The 18609-nt window shown below is 39.4% G+C and overlaps 1 protein-coding gene and 1 long non-coding RNA gene across 16 annotated transcripts in view; one reads left to right on the top strand and one right to left on the bottom strand.

The window, feature by feature from the left end:
* The window catches only part of myt1la (myelin transcription factor 1-like, a), a 63529-nt gene that overhangs the window by 28122 nt on the left and 16798 nt on the right, over positions 1 to 18609 (bottom strand). For 4 of the 14 annotated variants that reach the window (XM_073856091.1, XM_073856097.1, XM_073856095.1 and 1 more), the window contains exons 2-7: positions 18204 to 18321; positions 15849 to 15903; positions 15561 to 15591; positions 13288 to 13350; positions 3179 to 3612; positions 919 to 1923 (exon numbers count right to left, since the gene is read on the bottom strand). In XM_073856091.1, coding sequence (XP_073712192.1) covers positions 919 to 1923; positions 3179 to 3612; positions 13288 to 13350; positions 15561 to 15591; positions 15849 to 15903 — 1588 coding nt within the window. In that variant the 5' untranslated portion in view covers positions 18204 to 18321. Of the gene's footprint in view, positions 1 to 918; positions 1924 to 3178; positions 3613 to 5401; positions 5682 to 13287; positions 13351 to 15560; positions 15592 to 15848; positions 15904 to 18203; positions 18322 to 18609 lie in introns of those variants that run through there. The other 10 variants (XM_073856093.1, XM_073856104.1, XM_073856096.1 and 7 more) reach the window with 9 other exon arrangements.
* Positions 5858 to 18609, top strand: part of LOC129428931 (uncharacterized) — a 29418-nt gene continuing 16666 nt past the window's right edge. The window contains exons 1-2 of one of the 2 annotated variants that reach the window (XR_008639072.2): positions 5858 to 6093; positions 6349 to 6507. This is a non-coding gene — a long non-coding RNA (uncharacterized lncRNA). The remainder of the gene's footprint in view (positions 6094 to 6348; positions 6508 to 18609) is intronic. The other variant, XR_012358658.1, reaches the window with a different exon arrangement.

Raw genomic sequence — 18609 nt, 5'->3', positions numbered from 1 at the left:
GCGTTGCTGCGAGAAACATGCAAGATAAAAAAACGAAACTTTGGCGGATATTCATGATGCGTTAACCAATCAGGAACTTGTTCTAGTAGTGACGTGATTACAGGGAGCGAGCAAAGTCGCATGAGTCCCTCCCATGACTCGAATTTCCCTGTGAATATCTCGAATGACTAGAATTTCATGTGCGGCTTTACGCACGAATGAAGTTAGTAAATTCGAAATGTTCAAGCGTTCAATTACGTGTGAATAGCACGTTTTTGCCACCTCTACCGCATCTGGTGTAAACGCCACATAATGCTAGGTACACACCAAACGCGGGGCATCGCGTTACTCGCTCTAGATTACTCGCGGGATTAAACTTCGTCTCATGCGAATTTTTCGCTCGAGTTGAATATTTCCAACTTGGGTGAAGACATGTTTGAGGCGAATAGCGAATGTTTTCGCGCCAAACGCGCCGCCCATATCGCGTCACTTGCATTGCCCCACGTGAGGACACGTCTGATCGCGTCTTTGCATTGACTTTGTATGTAATCTTCTCGCGCAAATCGTTGAACTCAGGTCTGGTGTAAACCCACAGTAAGAGCAAAGCTTACAGGTTATGTGGTACATAGCTTAGGTATCCATGATAAGGTTTAACTAATCATTAACTTTAACTTCCTCTTTTAAACAGAGGAAATATCACCAAGTGATCAGAGCATTTCATCATATTTTTTTTAACTAAAATAAGTCTGTTCACCCAGCAAGTATTAATTAACCTTAACGCTGCAATATATTTTAGTGTGGTACCTTCTAGAAAATAATATTCATTTTCGAAGGATCTCTCTTCATGGACGTACTTTCTTCAAACCCAAAAATGAAGGGAAATTATACACTGGAATCTTTGCTGAAAAAATAACATCTCATTAGCTGTTTTATTTTTACCTTTAGGGTAATATGCTCTTTTAGCACCATCGTGATGGAGTCGGGCCTTGCGTTCTTCTGCACTACTGCTCTGCCTCGGGCTGTGCTCTCCATGAAGGCGCTGATTGTCCCTTCGAGCCACCATCTGTTCCGATGCCATTCTGTCTCGCATAACCTTGGCACGCTCCGATTCGAGAGCAATGGCCTTTTCCAGCAGGGACAAGTTGCCTTTAGTCATGTCGAAAGCTTCATCCGAACGTTCAGAGGCCACCGACGTAGTGTCCTCATCCCCTTCCTGGGCGCAGCTGGAGGGGTAGCCCCTGGAAGATGGGCTGAGTTGCTCCTCAAGCTTCATCAGGTTGACCATATCCGAGTAGTTCCTCTCGAGGGGTCTTTGTTGCTCCAACTGGCAGCTTTCATACCTGGGCATGTGATGCAGCGGATGCTGAGGTTGATGCTGATGATGTTCGTTGTGGTGCTGCATTTGGTGCTCCATCATGGTTCGCTCAGACGGTTGGCTTTCGCTGAGTTTGCGGGCCAAATCGAAGCATTGGTTGCGCAGACACTCCAGGCTGCTTAGGCACACCTCCTCCTCGCTCTCCTCCGCCTGGCCTCGGCCATTAGTGTGGCTAGCCAGACCGGCGTCCACCGATGAGGCGTCTGGGTACGTCTCATCAGGCAGCACCGCCCCATGGCCCTGAGCCAGGAGTTTCAGGGAGTCCACTGTCTCACGCACCACATCGCTATCCAGGTCGACGCTCAGCTCTCCTTTGTGACCTCCGTGTTCACTCCCATCATCATCGTCTTCGTCATCATCCTCACCTGCACTGTTGGAGGAGTTGCTGTTCATCTCCGACTCGGTCATGGCCTGATAGGCGGCATCCTCTGCTATTTTGCCCAGGTTCAGCAGAGACTTGGCCACTAGCTCATCGTAATTCTCATACTCCTCATTGTTCACGTTGTTGTTATTGTCCTTCTCAATGATTTGATTGGATTTTGATTGTCCACCACTTGTATAATTGTCTTCTGTGGAAAAAGAAAAAATTTAAGCAAATTTCTAGACAGCTTCTAAAACCAACAGCTTAAAAAACTTCCTTGAAGATGTGGCACACTTAGGCCTGTCAGCCTATAAAAACAAGGTGCCCGTCTAACAATGTGCCACAATAAATTCTCAAACGAAATGTCAGGCCTCTGTAATCTGAATCAGCTTGAACACTATTATTATGAAAATGTAATGTCTCATGAATGATAGCACTGATGCAGCAAATCTACAACAAATGCCATGCTATGGTTTCATGTACAGCTTGAAGACACAGGTAAGAATTTTTTCAAAAACATCATATGCATTATAGCAAGACGGTAAATGCTAGTGAATATAAATAAATTTGCCAGTGAAATATATACAGATATACTGTAAACAACACATAAATCACTGCACAGCATTATTTAGGATTCACAAGACTCCATTCAATGCTCCGTTACATGTAAGCAGCACAGGCTGTGCCAATTTTTTCAATATGGAAGAAATTTAAGTGTTGCTAGTATTTGGGACAGAGGCGGATGAGACTGCTGGGATAAGCAGAGGATGAGATGCTCTGTTTCTGGAGCCAGAAATATCCTCAAGAGGAGACCATTCCACTAGGGAAGAGGCGGGGTTGGGGGAGCGAGTGTATTTGACACCTCCTGGAACGGCGGTGTGCATGTGCGGAGGGGGGCCAAAGTTAATAACTCAGAGAGCTTCTTCTCTCCATTACTCCGGGAGCACTGTCACAAGCGATTGAGGACACCAGAGAATGGGGTTGAGACGCATACTAAGGAAGCAGTCACATCTGCTTTCGCTCAGATTTGAACGGGGAGCTGGATCGTTCCTTGCAGTAAAATCTACATTAATTAGAATGCTGAGGGTTGAAGTTTCTCTACAGGAATGTACTTTATGCAGATTCCATTGTGATTCAGCAAGCACATTAATGACTTGAAACTAAAATGGGCAATTTAAGAAATGCATCAGATGTAATAATAGTGACTAATGATCGCATATTCTATTCTTGAACTGGATTTCAATTATACTGTTGACCTACAATAAGCTGCCCTTGATTCCTTTTTTCATAAAGCATTCTGTATGCAACCAAACGTTTTTTTTTTTGTTCATAACATTCTGTTGACCTCTCTCTTTGAAAATCCATTTCTGCGTAAATGATAAATAAAAATTAGGTTTCAATGTTTCAAGAGCAGATCAAGTGTCCAGCGCTTATTATGCAATAACTTGGAGAATATACCTTACCTTGCTGATGACTTTGATTTTCATAGTAGTCGTCTTCCTCATGCTCATCTTCATCTTCTTCCTCTTCCTGCTCCTCGTCTTCATCCTGCTCTTCGTCATCCTCCTCCACCACCTCCTCGTCCTCTTCTACCTCTTCCTCCATCTGCTCTACCTCTTCTCTTTCCACTTCCCCATCCTCCTCTTCCTCATCTTGTTCCTCATTGTCATCCGAGCACTCCTCTTCTTCGTCATCCCCCTCTTCTTCCTCTTCTTCCACTTCCTCTATTTCTTCCTGTTCCCTCTCTTCTCCTTCCTCCATGACCTCTGGCTCATAGCTTTCGTACATAGAGGGCTCTCCATCAGTCATGGTTAGAAATGGACGCCGTTTGGAAGCCGGCTCCTGTGGAGGTTTCTCTTGGGTTTTTCTTTTCTTAGCCAATGGGCATCCGTAAACACTGCAAAGAAATATACAAAGGAAAACAAAAACCAAGAGAATTACACTCAACGGTTTTGAAAAATTACCTTCAATGTCTGAGGAGTGTCTGAGCCAAAGCTCAGCCCTCAGAGATAGAAAGTATTCGAATTGTTTAAGACATAACAAAGCATTAATAACCACTGGCACATTTATTCATATAAATGAATGTGCTGCTTGAACTCCAGTCCCATAAGACAGTGCGTTTCCTAAACCGCCCAAGCTCATTTATGAGACACATCTTCCAAAATATAAACAAGGCAAAGCTCATTCCAGCCCTAGCCCTCAATTACACAAATCCCATAATAATCATTAGCTGTTGAGAAATTCCACTTTAATTGCACTAAAACAGCATGTGAAATTGTAAGTAATTTGAATGTGGCATCTATTGAATTATTCAATTTTTAAACAAAAAGGTTTATTTAGTTCTGGTGTGGGGAGGATTGACCTCAGGCAAAGGGAGAATACATTTTTATTTCTTTGGGCACAAAACTTTTGACTAATTCAATGATGTGGTGATCTTTGATGATGTGAAATATGTGAAAAAAGGGAAAGTGCTGTTAACATGGTAATGGTGAATATTATTTAGCTCCTGGGTGCAATTATTATTGAATTACTGAAGCAAAAAAATGAAAAAAATAATGCAGCTGTCCGTGTCACGTACAATGAATTGCAGTTTAAAACAATAACATTCCGATTTTTTATAGACGAAAAACAAAGAAGGTCTACTTCAAAACTGTTGCCTGATTAATTCTTTTATTAATTAACCCTATCCTCAAGCTCCCCTTAAGCCACAACCTCAGACCTTTTTCCTACTGGGAGATTTATAGTATAAAATTTAGAAATTAACTGGTTTGTCTAGAATCTGAAAAAGCTTGTTACACACACATCTTGAATGATAAAAGAGCATTAAAATCCTGGTAAAAAACTAACATGCTATGTGTGCTGTGTTTTTATATCCTGGTCTCACAGTTCTCACGCTTGGTCAGGGCTCACTGGACTGTGAAACTTTTAGATGGTCTAGAGATTCAGATCACTTTTGTTGTCAGTTATCCGTTACGTAAGGAAAAACTGATGACGGGCCATTGAATTATAAGAAAATAATGCACACCCAAGGTGCAATGCAATGTTACACCGCGGGTGTGCATTATTTTCAAATAATTCAAAGGACCGTAGTCAATTATTACTCTGATATCACAGTTACCACAAACATTGCTCTGGTGCCTATTTTTAACACATTTGACAAGTTAGGTGTGCGGTTTACAGAAATGAATGCATACCCAGAACATTTCTCAGTTTTGGTAAACCATTCTCTGCAAGCCTGTAAAAATAGGTAATTGAAATTTGGCTCCCCTTGTGATGTCAGAAGGGGGTAATACCTCCCCTAAATCTGCCCTATCCAACCACGGCACTGCTATTTAGTGCAGAGATCAGCTCATTTGCATTTAAAAGGACACATCCAAAAACGGCACATTTTTGCTCACACCTACAAAGTGGCAATTTTAACATGCTATAACAAAAAAAAAAAACATGCTATAATAAATTATCTATATGGTATTTTGAGCTAGAACTTCACATACATACTCTGGGGACATCAAAGATGTATTTGACATCTTTAAAACTAAGAAATTTCCCCTTTAGAGAAAATCCAGAGTTTCCCACTCTTTAGCATCATCTTTGTGGTGGCATTCATGTGCGCTCAACCTGTAATTGTAAATATGATATTGTTTCCATGTCTCAAAAGCACCATTAATACAGCACAGCGTACTCACATTTTTAGGAGCAAGACTCCAAAACCCATAAAATAGGTAAACGTGTGTGAATGGACTAGTGCCATGTCACGTGATATAACGCAAGCGCTACTTTTCAGTGTGTCGCATTTTCAGTAACTCACAGAGACGGAGGTGTATCATCCTGAGGAGATAATCTCGTAATTCTGCTAACAGACACTGTTGATGAACTCGCGAACTCGTTGATGTTTTCTTCTGTCGCGGTAGTTACAGGTGTTATTTACAGTTGAGTTATCGCGGGAATTAATGAGAGGCTTGACGTTAGGCTTGTTCGACTTTATGCGATGTTTCAAGAACCGACAGCCGGATGACGTCATAGTTCCGCGAGAGCGATTTAAAGCAAACTCCTCCGTATGATTGCGCGAATCGCTCTCGCGGTGCTTTGACGTCGTCCGGCTGTCGGTTCTTGCGGCGCCGCATGAGGTCGAACAAGCCTTTCGATACTGACCGTTTCTCCAATCGGAAGACTGCAGACTGCATACGTCATGCGTGTGGAAAGCAGAAGTAGCGGTCTGACTGCGTTTTACTCTACTGTATTATTCAAGATAAACTGCATGTTACTCATTTGTTAAGCTCATTTGGAAGAGCATTCTGTCAGCAGCACAAAAGTTACGGGTTCCTTTCCTTGGTGTGGATTGAAAAGGAGTAGCTATTCTGTTTCAAACCATGCAAAGGTTTGTCATTGTGTATATTAACGGGTCACGTGTAAGTAGTACTTGTTTTGTGACTGGATATGAGTAGGCTATATTATATCATGACGGAGAAGAATAAGCATACAAATATGTATACCTATTAAAAATATGTATCATTTTTGGCTACTGACAATAAGTGTTGTAACTATGATATTTTGGCAACTGTTTCCTAAAATATCTTAAACTCGTCTAATAGGTGCCTATTCTTCTCTTTATCGTTTTATTTGTTTAAAGCAGGTGCTGGATATAGAGACTGCGCTATGTGCTTGTGTGTTGTGCGGGCAGGCAGCCAGCCAGCATCGTCTGTGTGGGTGAGAGCGTTCGCGAATGACTCGAAATGACCTTGGACACCTTCGCGTTTCCCACTGGCAGGCCACGCCAATTAAAATTCCACAGGTAATTAAACCACATTTGAATATGGGAGCGGTGGAGGCAGGCTTTGAGTGGGACTAAGGTAATTACGGCCGTGAGAGAGAGAGAGAAAGATCTGCGAGCCTTTCAGAACTGCCGGGAAAAATAATGACTTCAGTCAGACATCTCCTGGTGGACAAATCCTCTGATGGACTTAACTAATACTAGAAATTTCCAAAATATTAGCTTTGGTCTATTCCGTTTGATACAGTAATTTAGTGTAAATATTACCCTCGTAGTGGTGAAATGATGACTGACTGAAAACATTATTTTTGTGTATGTTTCGGAAGCCACCAAATCATTTTTAATTAAACGTCTTCAGATAGCCATTCAATTACAATGAGAGACCTCAGATTATGCAACAAAAGTGTTTCCTCTTTAGTTTTAATTGGCCTGAATACCAAGGGCATTCTTACAGAATGTATCACTATAGGGCCAAATTCAGAAGCTACAGCTGGCTGTTCGTGTTTGAGTTGCCATAGGAGCACACGGCTCCTCTGTGCTCCTACACTGCAGCATCCACAGGCATGCGTGGCAAGGCGCTGTCACCATGGTGATCTCCCCCTCAGGAGTGGGATTTGCCATTTGAGCAGACAGACAGAGCGAGAGAGAGAGAAAGAGAGAGAGAGAAAGAGAGAGAGATATCAGTGATTCTGAGCCTGACAGACATCTCCCCTCTACCCTCCCTTCATTCTGCAACCTCCCAAAAAGCAGAACAAAGGAGGTGCTGGTGTTGTGCATTCTGCAGGGCTCTGTCTGTCTCTGCAGCTCACTGCTCTTCTCTGTCACTGCGGAGCCCGGTCCCCCTCTGCCTCAAAACACTGTATACAATCACACCACCACACGCGCGCACAGTCAGGCTGTTTGTGGCGATTATGTCCTTGGCGGTTCAATTTACCGCAGAGACTTGTACAGTTTGACCCTGGAAGAGGGTTTTAAATCTCAGCGTGGTCTTTGGAGGCATAAGATACGACTGCCATTCACGCAGGTTTGGATCGTATGGCTGAACGTGACGAACTGACAGAGCGGAAGCTTTACTCCGGTCGCCGCTTTAAGCTGGAGGTCTGTGGTCTACGGGACTCATCCAAAGGGAAAACCCTTTAATTTTCCAGTGGTTCCAAGATGGGTTAAAATCACGCAGACACACGGATACATAATTCACTAGGATTCAGCTTGAATAGGGTTTAGCACCGTCTGACTACAGTAATGGAAAGATGAAAATATCTCACTCATAGCCACTTCTAGATAACAAACAGGCCCTTAGCATATAGCAAAGATCATTTAAATTGACTTGCGTATCCGAAAGACTGCAGACTGAACCCCCCCACCAAAAACCGAGAGTGAGAACTGCATTTGCCACCCACACAGTCCAGAACCCATCTGTTTGCATGCTGATGGTGAGTTACCGGCGCACAAATATAATTTCTCCCTGCTACATAGAATTAAGGTGTAGAGTAAATTATGGCCTACGGGTATAAACGAATGCCGTCTATAGGCATCCATCATGGTAAATATCAGTAAACTCCTGAGAAAGTAGAATACATCATCAGCCTCGTTTCAACAATGGAACGTCTGTGGTCATATTCGCATTGACTTTCATTCAGCCCCAAAGACGTGAATGTCGATAAAGCACTCCATTAGAATAAATTGCATATTAGACGTCAGTGGCTTGGCTTCTAAATAACCGATGAACGGACCCATATTTTTTTTTAACTTAGAAAAATAGTTTCTGCACGTTTTAAAAGTGGCTCTATTTCATCAGAATAATGCTAAATTTGAGAATCAGTCAGGCAGTCAGTCAGTCGCAACTCTTCTGCGTGTTATATGTTATTTAATGAATGAACGTCATTTTTATGAATGCCGTTTTGTGGCAGAACCGAACAGATGTTTGAGAGCAAAGACAAATGGCGTACCTCTCTAAAAAATTTTCCTTTTTTGCAGTAAGACGACTCACTAAAATATAAATGAGTTTTTTATAGTCATTCGTGCTGTTTCTTAACACAAACAATGCGTTGGTTTAAAGAAATAAACTATTAGGCTGTGTGCCCTGGCCAGTATCCCACTTAAGCTATATCTGTCCTGGCCTCTGATTCAAACCGTATAGCTAAATAACTTTTCATCTCAGCTCATTATTAAGAAAGAATGCCCTCGCTTGTCAAGCCAAGCCTTGGAAATTAAAGAATTATGCTCATTATTAAAAATATATGCTTGTTCTTCATTAGCATTTATAAATTGCTGTAGATGTTAATTCTTTATGGTCTCTACCACAAGCTTTTTTCCTTCTTTGGCCATGTTTTGGTCTTTTTACACTTGACATATTCTTTCACAGAACACTTGGAATTCAACATCCGCATTGTGTCTTTGTTTTTCTTGTGGGAGATAATACAATGGTGAATGAAAGAGTCTGGCATAAAACCTGTGCACCGTGGCTATCACAAAGGAGGAGAGGCCAGACGCTCGTAGAGCAGAAACGAAGGCAAGGTGCTATATTGAGAAAAAAGGAAGAGAGAAAAATAGAGAGAGCGAGCGAGTATGCGACTACACTATTTTCTGGCCCCTGCCACCAGCTCTTGGCTCGGTTCCCATTCTTTTAGTGAGTGCTACCTGTCAAGCCCTGAATTATACAGCCCTGGGCTTCAGTCTACGTGAGTCATCCATCAGAAAGGGAGGAGGAGAAGGGAGGCTGGATGGAGGAGAAAAGGGGAATGAGAGAGGGATGGAAAAAGAACCGCAGAAGCGGAAAGGTAGAGGAACAAAGAGCCAGGATGTGAGGAAGAGAACAAGGAGGAGGAGCTGGGAGAGAAATCGAAAATAGGAAAGTGGAACGAGAGAGAGAGAGAGAGGCACGGATGGAGAGGAGGAAGAAAGAAAGAGAAAGAAAGGGTACTAAACATGAATGCAATTACCAAACCCTGTTAAAATCATAGAAGTCACACCTGCATTGACACATCCTCTTGTTAAAAGGCTCAGCATTCGCTCATATGGCTTCATTAAAAAACTGAATGAGCAGACACCATGTTTTCAGGTAGAGTAGGTATTACAGAGGGAGTAAAGCTGGATTTTTCAGATGGAAGAAAATGGCACATTAAAGGATACTTCGCTGTACACGTGCTCTTTCTAACATTTTACATGCAGAGGATGCACAGCAGGCTTGCATGAATGCAGCACCGTTTACCCATTGTGTGTGTAAAGATTTTATTGTCAGTTAAAAGGGAATGTGCATATTTTTTAATGTTTAAACACTTTCTTCACTTTTCCTGAAAAGTTTAAACACTGGCTCTGTGGTGCTGTCAAAACATTGGTTTGTTTCTTTGAGCTTCTCGACCAGCCCGACACATAAACACTGGCTGAACCAATGGCTTTGAGTTTGTATGAGATTGTCTGTATTTTACTTACATGGTTACACTTTACTTGAAGGGGTGTTCATAAGACTGACATGACATTTTCATAATCATGACATGACTGTTAATAAGTGTTAATACTCTGTCAAATAGTTTTATAACGGCATCATGAATATTTTTCTTGAACTCAACTAAAGTGGTAAAATATAATCTGTCATTAAATGTCATTAGGTGTTGATACTCTGTCATATATTTGTATAACAGCGTCATAAATATTTTTCTTGACCTCAACTAAGTGGTAAAAATATAATCTGTCATTTAAATGTCATTAAGTGTTAATACTCTGTCAAATAGTTTTATAACGGCATCATGAATATTTTTCTTAACCTCAACTAAAGTGGTAAAAATATAATCTGTCATTTAAATGTCATTAAGTGTTGATACTCTGTCATATATTTGTATAACAGCGTCATAAATATTTTTCATGACCTCAACTAAAGTGGTAAAAATATAATCTGTCATTTAAATGTCATTAAGTGTTGATACTCTGTCATATATTTGTATAACAGCGTCATAAATATTTTTCTTGACCTCAACTAGTGGTAAAAATATAATCTGTCATTAAAATGTTATTAAGTGGTAATATTCTGTAATATATTTGTATAACAGCGTCATTAATATTTTTCTTGACCTCAACTACAGTGGTAAAAATATAATCTGTCATTAAAATGTCATTAAGTGTTATTCTGTTATATATTTGTATAACAGCGTCATGAATATTTTTCTTGACCTCAACTACAGTGGTAAAAATATCATCTATCATTTAAATGTTATTAAGTGTTGATACTCTGTCATATATTTGTATAACAGCGTCATTAATATTTTTCTTGACCTCAACTACAGTGGTAAAAATATAATCTGTCATTAAGTGTTACTCTGTTATATATTTGTATAACAGCGTCATGAATATTTTTCTTGACCTCAACTACAGTGGTAAAAATATCATCTATCATTTAAATGTCATTAAGTGTTGATACTCTGTCATATATTTGTATACATCGTCATGAATATTTTTCTTGACCTCAACTAAAGTGGTAAAAATATAATTTGTCATTTAAATGTCATTAAGTGTTAATACTCTGTCAAATAGTTTTATAACGGCGTCATCAATATTCTTCAGATCATAATGTTTAGTTTTTTTAGTTTCCTCCATGTGTTTAAGAAATGTGTAAAAATCAATAATCCAATAATAATAATAATAATTGAAATTGATAAAATTGTATTTTATTGCATTTGGAGACCGATTCACCTAAAATTAAATGAAAACCTTACAATAATGGGTTAAGCCATGAGGTGTTGGGTCCATATCACTGCAAAACAGTTAATTACATTAAATTAATTAAATGTTTTGTTATTTTTTGTCAGACAATTTTAGAACCCTCTGTGTGAGGAAGAACAAGTTCTGTTAGTTGTCAGTTTGTTATGTATTGTGCACATAAGTCAAGTTAAGTATAATCTTTTGACATGTCTATTGCATTTTGTTGTCATAAATGTGCATAAAATCTTTTTCATGTTCATGACACGTCATAAAGGTGTCATGTCAGTCTTATGAACATCCATTCAAGTAAAGGATTACCCAATAAATTAGAGAGCAATTTTTATCATTGTGCTATATTTTATAATTATACTTTGATTGTTATCACATAACAATTACATCTTATAATTGCATCTTTTTGTGGACATATGTAGCCTACACTATCACAAAAAAAGGTACAACACTGTCAGATTTGTACCTAAAGAGGCCATATTACTACCTCAAATGTACATAATATTACCAAATGCATACATATTAGTACCTAAATGGTACATTATTATTACCTTTTAAAAGGGTACCGTCCCAGTGACAGCTTTTTTTATACCTTTATCTGAAAGTGTATGATTATTTATAATCATGTTGAATATTTTTACAAACGAATAGTATAACATTACTTCATATAGTTGTCGAACAGTCATAAAAAGTAAGTTCAGTCTATAAAGTGAAGCCTCACCAGAGGGGTGCAGACCTACAAGATGAAACTAGACTCACCTGAGTGAAAAACTCTAATGTACACGATTTTCAGTAATGTCTTGCCCTGGGAGCCCATCTTCATAAATGTATGCACAATGTATACGTTACATTAGTTCACAACCCCATCATAACGGCTATACATTATGGGCGTGAACCTCTGCCGAGATATATACCCAGTCTTTGCCGCAGGAGACAAGCGCTGTTATTGTTTTGTCATCATTACTTTTTAATGGAGTGGTAAGGGGTGGCAGATGCTGCATAGCCTGCACAGGTAACGCAGTGTCCTCATTATAACCCTGCCGTTCCCACAATGCCCCCTAAATGCTAGTATGCTCTGAAAGCACAGTCGGAACACCGTTCGCTCCCCATCCTCTCATTTTGGGGTAATTCATCACTCTCTCGCCCATTCTTTGCCTTTTCACTGAGAGGTCTGTTGGAGGTACCATTTGTCTGTAGCAAAAATGCAATTCTGGTTGGTGGTTCAAAGGCTTGGCTGATGGGGTGACACAGCAGACGTATCCATCAATCTTTTCTGTTCTGCTTCTCTTTCTTCTGAGGTACAGTAAACAGCATAAAGAGAAGAGGCGTGTCGTATAAGTGGAACAGGCTAAGAGAGCGCATTTGACAACAGTTGTCAAATCGGAGACTGCTACTTTCGTAGCAATTGGTGTCAAACCCCTAGATATATTAAAAAACACTTAACCTACTTCTCTTTAGAAAATAAGCTTCAACTTATCTCTGTGTTAAAGTATAAACAATACTGATCTTAGGTTGCCTGCAAGTCGAATGGTACCATTTGTATTCCTTTTGTCCTCAAAAATTCTTTTTCTTCAAAGAGAGAACAAACAGCACTCTCTTAGTAAGTTGTCTGGCAAGCTGGTTACAATATTAATGATGCCGCACCTATCAGATAGCCTTCCACATCCTGGCGTATGCCAATGTTCCAGCTTCGCAACAAAATTATTGCCAGTTTTAAGTCAAAACTGATACTTTCAAAAGAGTAAAGATGCTAATGCTGAGAGAAGGACTGCTACAAGGTACTCAGCGGAGCTCTTGGTTTAAACATCCAGGCTTTTTTGAATCAAAATTGTTGCTGCACTCCAAAAAACATCACGTTTCATTATAGTTAACTCTAGCGTCAGTATGTTGTATTTTCACATCTTTTAACAGCTGTCTTACAGTTTTTGGCTGGTAAAAGGACTTACGCCTAATGCAAATTCAATTTACTTAATGTTCATTCCTGTTTTGTGATAGCAGACATTTAGCAAGACTAGCAAAAAAAGAACTTCCAGATGAGTGGGCACAGATTTCATTTCTGCTCAGTGTATGAGGGAGACATGAGAGGTCATTTCTTACCTCCTGTGTCTGGCGTATTTGCCACTGACATGTCCACTGCCATCACACCCTGGTGTGGGACAGCTGCAGACAAGAGGAATAATTAATACAAGGCTGACGTCACACAGACGCAAGCACATATGCAGACAGACACGCAAATAGACACATACTCGTTCTTGCTGACTATGTTTCAACTGTGGCACATCAGCCTGTATTACAGATTTAGACAGCATCCTCCAGGCCTATGACTCACCAGGCTCCATATTTCATATTGGATATCATTCTCTTCGTAATAGCCACGAAGGAAAACTTTGGGGGGGGGGGTTCACCAAGAAGGGTTAATTCTGGATGAATTGTTCCTTTCTTGATTCTAAATAGTATTTTATATTTAAGTTAATACTATTGTAAGTATAGTCAACAGTGTATATAAGCATCAAGCTAATTTTAAAATTTTGTTTAAAAACTAGCTCAAGAGTTGCATTTTCCCTAGATGATGTTGGCTAGGGATCTTTTGGTGTCTGATCAAGCTAGTGACCCATCAGTGAGTGCAACTGGTGTTCATGATGGCTGTAGCTACAGGCATGGACCTGCTGATAAAGCAGATTGCCCTGATTATTGGGAAGGAGAGAGAGAGAGAGAGAGAAAGAACAGGGAATCTAAATGATCTATTCGGGCCAATACCATAATAAAGACAACACGATAGAGAGCTGCCCGTGGTAAACCTGGTCTTACCACAGCCACACACCCCAAGCGTCCTTACCGCTGTCATTGTAATTGGCCACATAGCCACACAATACAAAAGCACCTTTTATAACAGCAGCGTATGCATTAAACCATCCTTAATGAGAAAAATACTGCCATTTACAAGGCTTGCGTAAGGGAAAAATGAAGGGGAAGGGGAAAAGTGAAGGGAACAGAATGAGTAAAACAAATCGCCACTCTGAAGAAAACCAGACCATCGTGACGCATGATTTCATTAGGAGCGCAGGGATATTTACTAATACTAATTGGGAGAATCATATGTTCTCACTGAGAGCAATTACATTGAAAGGTCTATTAATAGGCTTTGCCTGTAGTACGTGCCATATTGGATAAATCACATCGAATAATATCAATTAGCAAAATTAGGCTTGATGCCATCTTAAACGGAAATGTATATTGAGTCATACAGCTGTTTTCGTCTTAAAGATAGAAAGTGTAAGGCGAGATTGCATCTGTGACCAAACTGCTTCAAGCAAGTACAGTTTGTTAATTTTTTAAGTATATTTGTGCAACTTCGAATGCAGTTCTTAAAGGGACACTCCACTTTTTGTGAAAAAATGCTAATTTTCCAGCTCCACTAGAGTTAAACATTTGATTATTTTACCGTTTTGGAATCCATTCAGCTGATCTCCAGGTCTGGCGCTAGCACTTTTAGCATAGCTTAGCATAAACCATTGAATCTAATTAGACCATCAGCATCGCGCCCAAAAATGACCAAAGAGTTCCGATATTTTTCCTATTTAAAACTTGACTCTTCTGTAGTGACATCGTGTTCTAAAACCAAAGAAAATTAAAAGTTGAAATTTACTAGGCCAATATGACTAGGAACTATACTCTCATTCTGGCATAATAATCAAGGTTTCGTTGCTGTAACATGGCTGCAGGAGGCACAATGATATTATGCAGTGCCCGAAAATTGTCCCCTTGGTAACTTCAATAGCAGAGGACTATTTTCGGCACTGTTACGACAGCAAAGTCCTTGATTATTACGCCAGAATGAGAGTATAGTTCCTATAGCCGTATCTGCCTAGAAGATCTCAACTTTTCATTTTCTGTCGGTCTTGGTGCACGATGTAACTACAGAAGAATCAAGTTTTAAATAGGAAAAATATTGAAACTCTTTTGTCATTTTTGGGCGCAATGCTAATGGTCTAATCAGATTCAATGGATTATGCTGTAAGCTTTGCTAAAAGTGGTACCGGCAGACCCGGAAATCGTCTGAATGGCTTCCAAAACAGTAAAAATCAAATGTTTATCTCTAGGGGAACTGAAAAATTAGCATATTTTCAAAAAAAGTAAAGTGTCTCTTTAAATTCTTTCCTGGTGTTATTAAAAAATCAATTTTCTTCATAATCGATCATCAAAATGTAATGACTTGCTGCATCTGACTGGCTGATGTTACCAAGATCTCCCTTTTAACCACCTATTAAGTTATTTCCAGTGGTTAAAAAATCTCTCTTATAATTAGTTTTATCGAAAATTCCAGTCTTGCTCAATAATGAATCACATTACAGCACTGCATGCAGACTTACCTGAACAGTTCCTGTGCGGCCTCCACGGCAACTGAAAAAAATCACATTGATAACAATTAGTGAGATAACACCAGCATCATAAAGACTTTACCAAATGAGCAGACCGATTGTCCAGGCTCAAAGGATTCATGCTGGACCAATACAATCAATAGCCTGCAGTTATCATTACTGACGTCAATGAAAATTAGTGAAAGGGAATAAAAAGTCTATGTAAAATTTGTATTGAAAGTGGGGAAAATGGATTTAACTGTGAGAGACTTTAGCTAAAACCGTTTGAGTGCGTAATACCTCGCGCACCTTTAGATCGTGTTCGATGGCGTTTCTCGGCCGCATCCACCTCCATCTGGGGAAAAGAATCAGCAATTAGTCTGACCTCCTGTCTACTATCTAAGCTACCGTAAAAGCCACGGTATGCCCGGTGCTTCTTACGGTATTGTAAAAGGGCAATGATGTCTGCAGCATGAATGGTTATGGAAAAAATTGAGCTGCATAATAGAAGGCTCATAAATAATAAAGAATATGTTTATTATAAAAACTACCAACTGGGTAACCTTAGACAATGCCACACATTGATCATGTCACGTGGTACATCGTGGCTGCAATGCTTTACTAGTTCATATTGTTTGAAGATTTAGTGTTTTTGTCCTATTATGAATTTGACAGTACATGTCTCATGTTCTTCATGTGTTCAGGAAACAAAAAAGCAAAAATGCAGGGTGTTGTATAACAATTAGGGCTGGGTATTGGCAAAGGCCTCCCGATACGATACGTATCACAATACATGAGTCATGATAGAATGTATCACGGTACAATACAATACGTTGCATGTTGCGATACATTGCAATACTTTTTCTTTTTTTATTAAAAATGTAAAAAAATAGAGCTGAACACCGAATTTTCTCACTCCCGCTAACTTCTGAGACATTGGCCGAATGGATGTATATGGCAGACAAATGGACAGTGACAACTACAGCAACGGTGGATGAGGTCGTTTGACACACACAGGGGGATTTGATGGTTTTTAAAATACCGATAGTAGAGATTGAAATATTGATACACTATTAGGTATCGTGATAGTTAGCTGTATCGATATTTTTGCACAGCCCTAATAACAATTAAGGCTGTCAATTCACAACAATCTTTAATTGAATTAAGTTTATATATGTAATTGCCCACAAAACATAAGTCATTACAAAAAGTGGATATAGTCAATTTATTGTTTTATTTCTATTTTATTGGAAGCCTTTCAATGGCTTAAAATGCATGGGTTCATTTATTATTTTGCCTTTCTTTTTGTTTTTTTAGTCACAGAGAAAGAAAATTCACTTAAAGTGATAGTTCACCCAAAAATGAAAATAATGTCATTAATGACTCACCCTCATGTCGTTCCAAATTCAGAAGACCTCCGTTTATCTTAGAACACAGTTCAAGATTTTTTAGATTTAGTTCGAGAGCTTTCTGACCCTCCATTGAAAATCTATGTATTGTCCATGTCCAGAAAGGTAATAAAAACATCATCAAATTAGTCCATGTGACATCAGTGGGTCAGTTAGAATGTGTTGAAGCATTGAAAATAAATTTTGATCCAAAAATAACAAAAATTACGACTTTATTCAGCACTGTCTTCTCTTCCGGTTCTGTTGTGAACTGCATGCACGTGGCTGATGTATGACGAGGCCAACGTATTATCTGGTGCACCCCAGCTGTTTCTTTTTTATGCGCCCGAGCTTCGTTTACAGTTTGAAAAAAAAACTTTGCAAACATGTCTGAGGATAACACGTCAGCCACGTCACTGCAGTCACGTGACTTTAGTCTCGTGCACGCGGTTCACAACAGAACCGGAAGAGAAGACAATGCTGAATAAAGTCATAATTTTTGTTATTTTTGGACCAAAATGTATTTTTGATGCTTCAACACATTCTAACAGACCCACTGATGTCACATGGACTACTTTGATGATGTTTTTATTACCTTTCTAGACATGAACAGTAAACCGTACATAGATTTTCAATGGAGGGTCAGAAAGCTCTTGGACTAAATCTAAAACTGTGTTCCGAAGATTTATGAACGACATGAGGGTGAGTAATTTATGACTTTATTTTCATTTTTGAGTGAACCATTCCTTTAAGTAAATGACGTTGTGTCATTTGAATTGCGATTTTCTGATTGGTCAGTTTAGTAACTGAGTTAATCACATTATACTGTAGGTCAAATTCTTGTTGAATCACTTTAGTTGAATTTATTCGGGATATATTTTAAGGAGGCTCATCTTTCCTTTCCTCCTCTCCTCTGATGGACAGGTCTGTCTCGACAGGTCTAGAGAAATTCAGTTTACAATCATGTGAGTTTGTTTGAGGCAGACTGTGGGTCCTTTCACAGATGACAGTGAAGGCAGTTTGCCGTGTTACCTTTAGGGGTAGTTTGTGCTACACGGACCACACACAACACTTACTAAAACATGAAGGTTGTAATGCACTGTAAGCTTAAATTGCTCTAATGGTTGTAAAAATGTCTTATTATGAAGTTTAGGTACGGGTCGGGGGCATGAATGTTTTTTTTAATTGCAATTTTTTGCAATTAATTATACTGAATTAGCGCATTAAATTAGCAGCCCTAATGAACGAATCGTGTAAAGTGCATTACCTGATTCACTGGTTGATGGTGGGACAGGTGTATTTTCCGAGGAGCTCCTCCTGTGTGGTGCGATTAGACTGAATCTTCCGCAGCGTGTCCCTCAAAACTGTTCCTCAAAACTCATTTTCTGTTAGAGAAGAGAAATGCTTTTCACCGTCATTTGTCATAAATTGCAGTTAAGTGAAACCTGCAGACTGATGTACAGCGCATTTATTCTGAGAGACATACAGATGTCTGAAGCCATTGCGTGCCTCCATTATCACCGTGTCAGATCCGGGGGTAAAAAACAAAAACTGTCAGTATTCATTTATTTAAAAATATAATAAGTGACAGGTGCTGCCTTTAAAGTTTAGAAACATGTTACGTTCGTAAGGAATAAAATCTGCCATTTTTTTAGAGATTTCGAGAGAATCAT

Source organism: Misgurnus anguillicaudatus, chromosome 18 (assembly GCF_027580225.2).
Source record: "Misgurnus anguillicaudatus chromosome 18, ASM2758022v2, whole genome shotgun sequence".
Lineage (NCBI taxonomy): Eukaryota > Metazoa > Chordata > Actinopteri > Cypriniformes > Cobitidae > Misgurnus > Misgurnus anguillicaudatus.
This window is presented reverse-complemented; position numbering and strand designations above follow the sequence as displayed.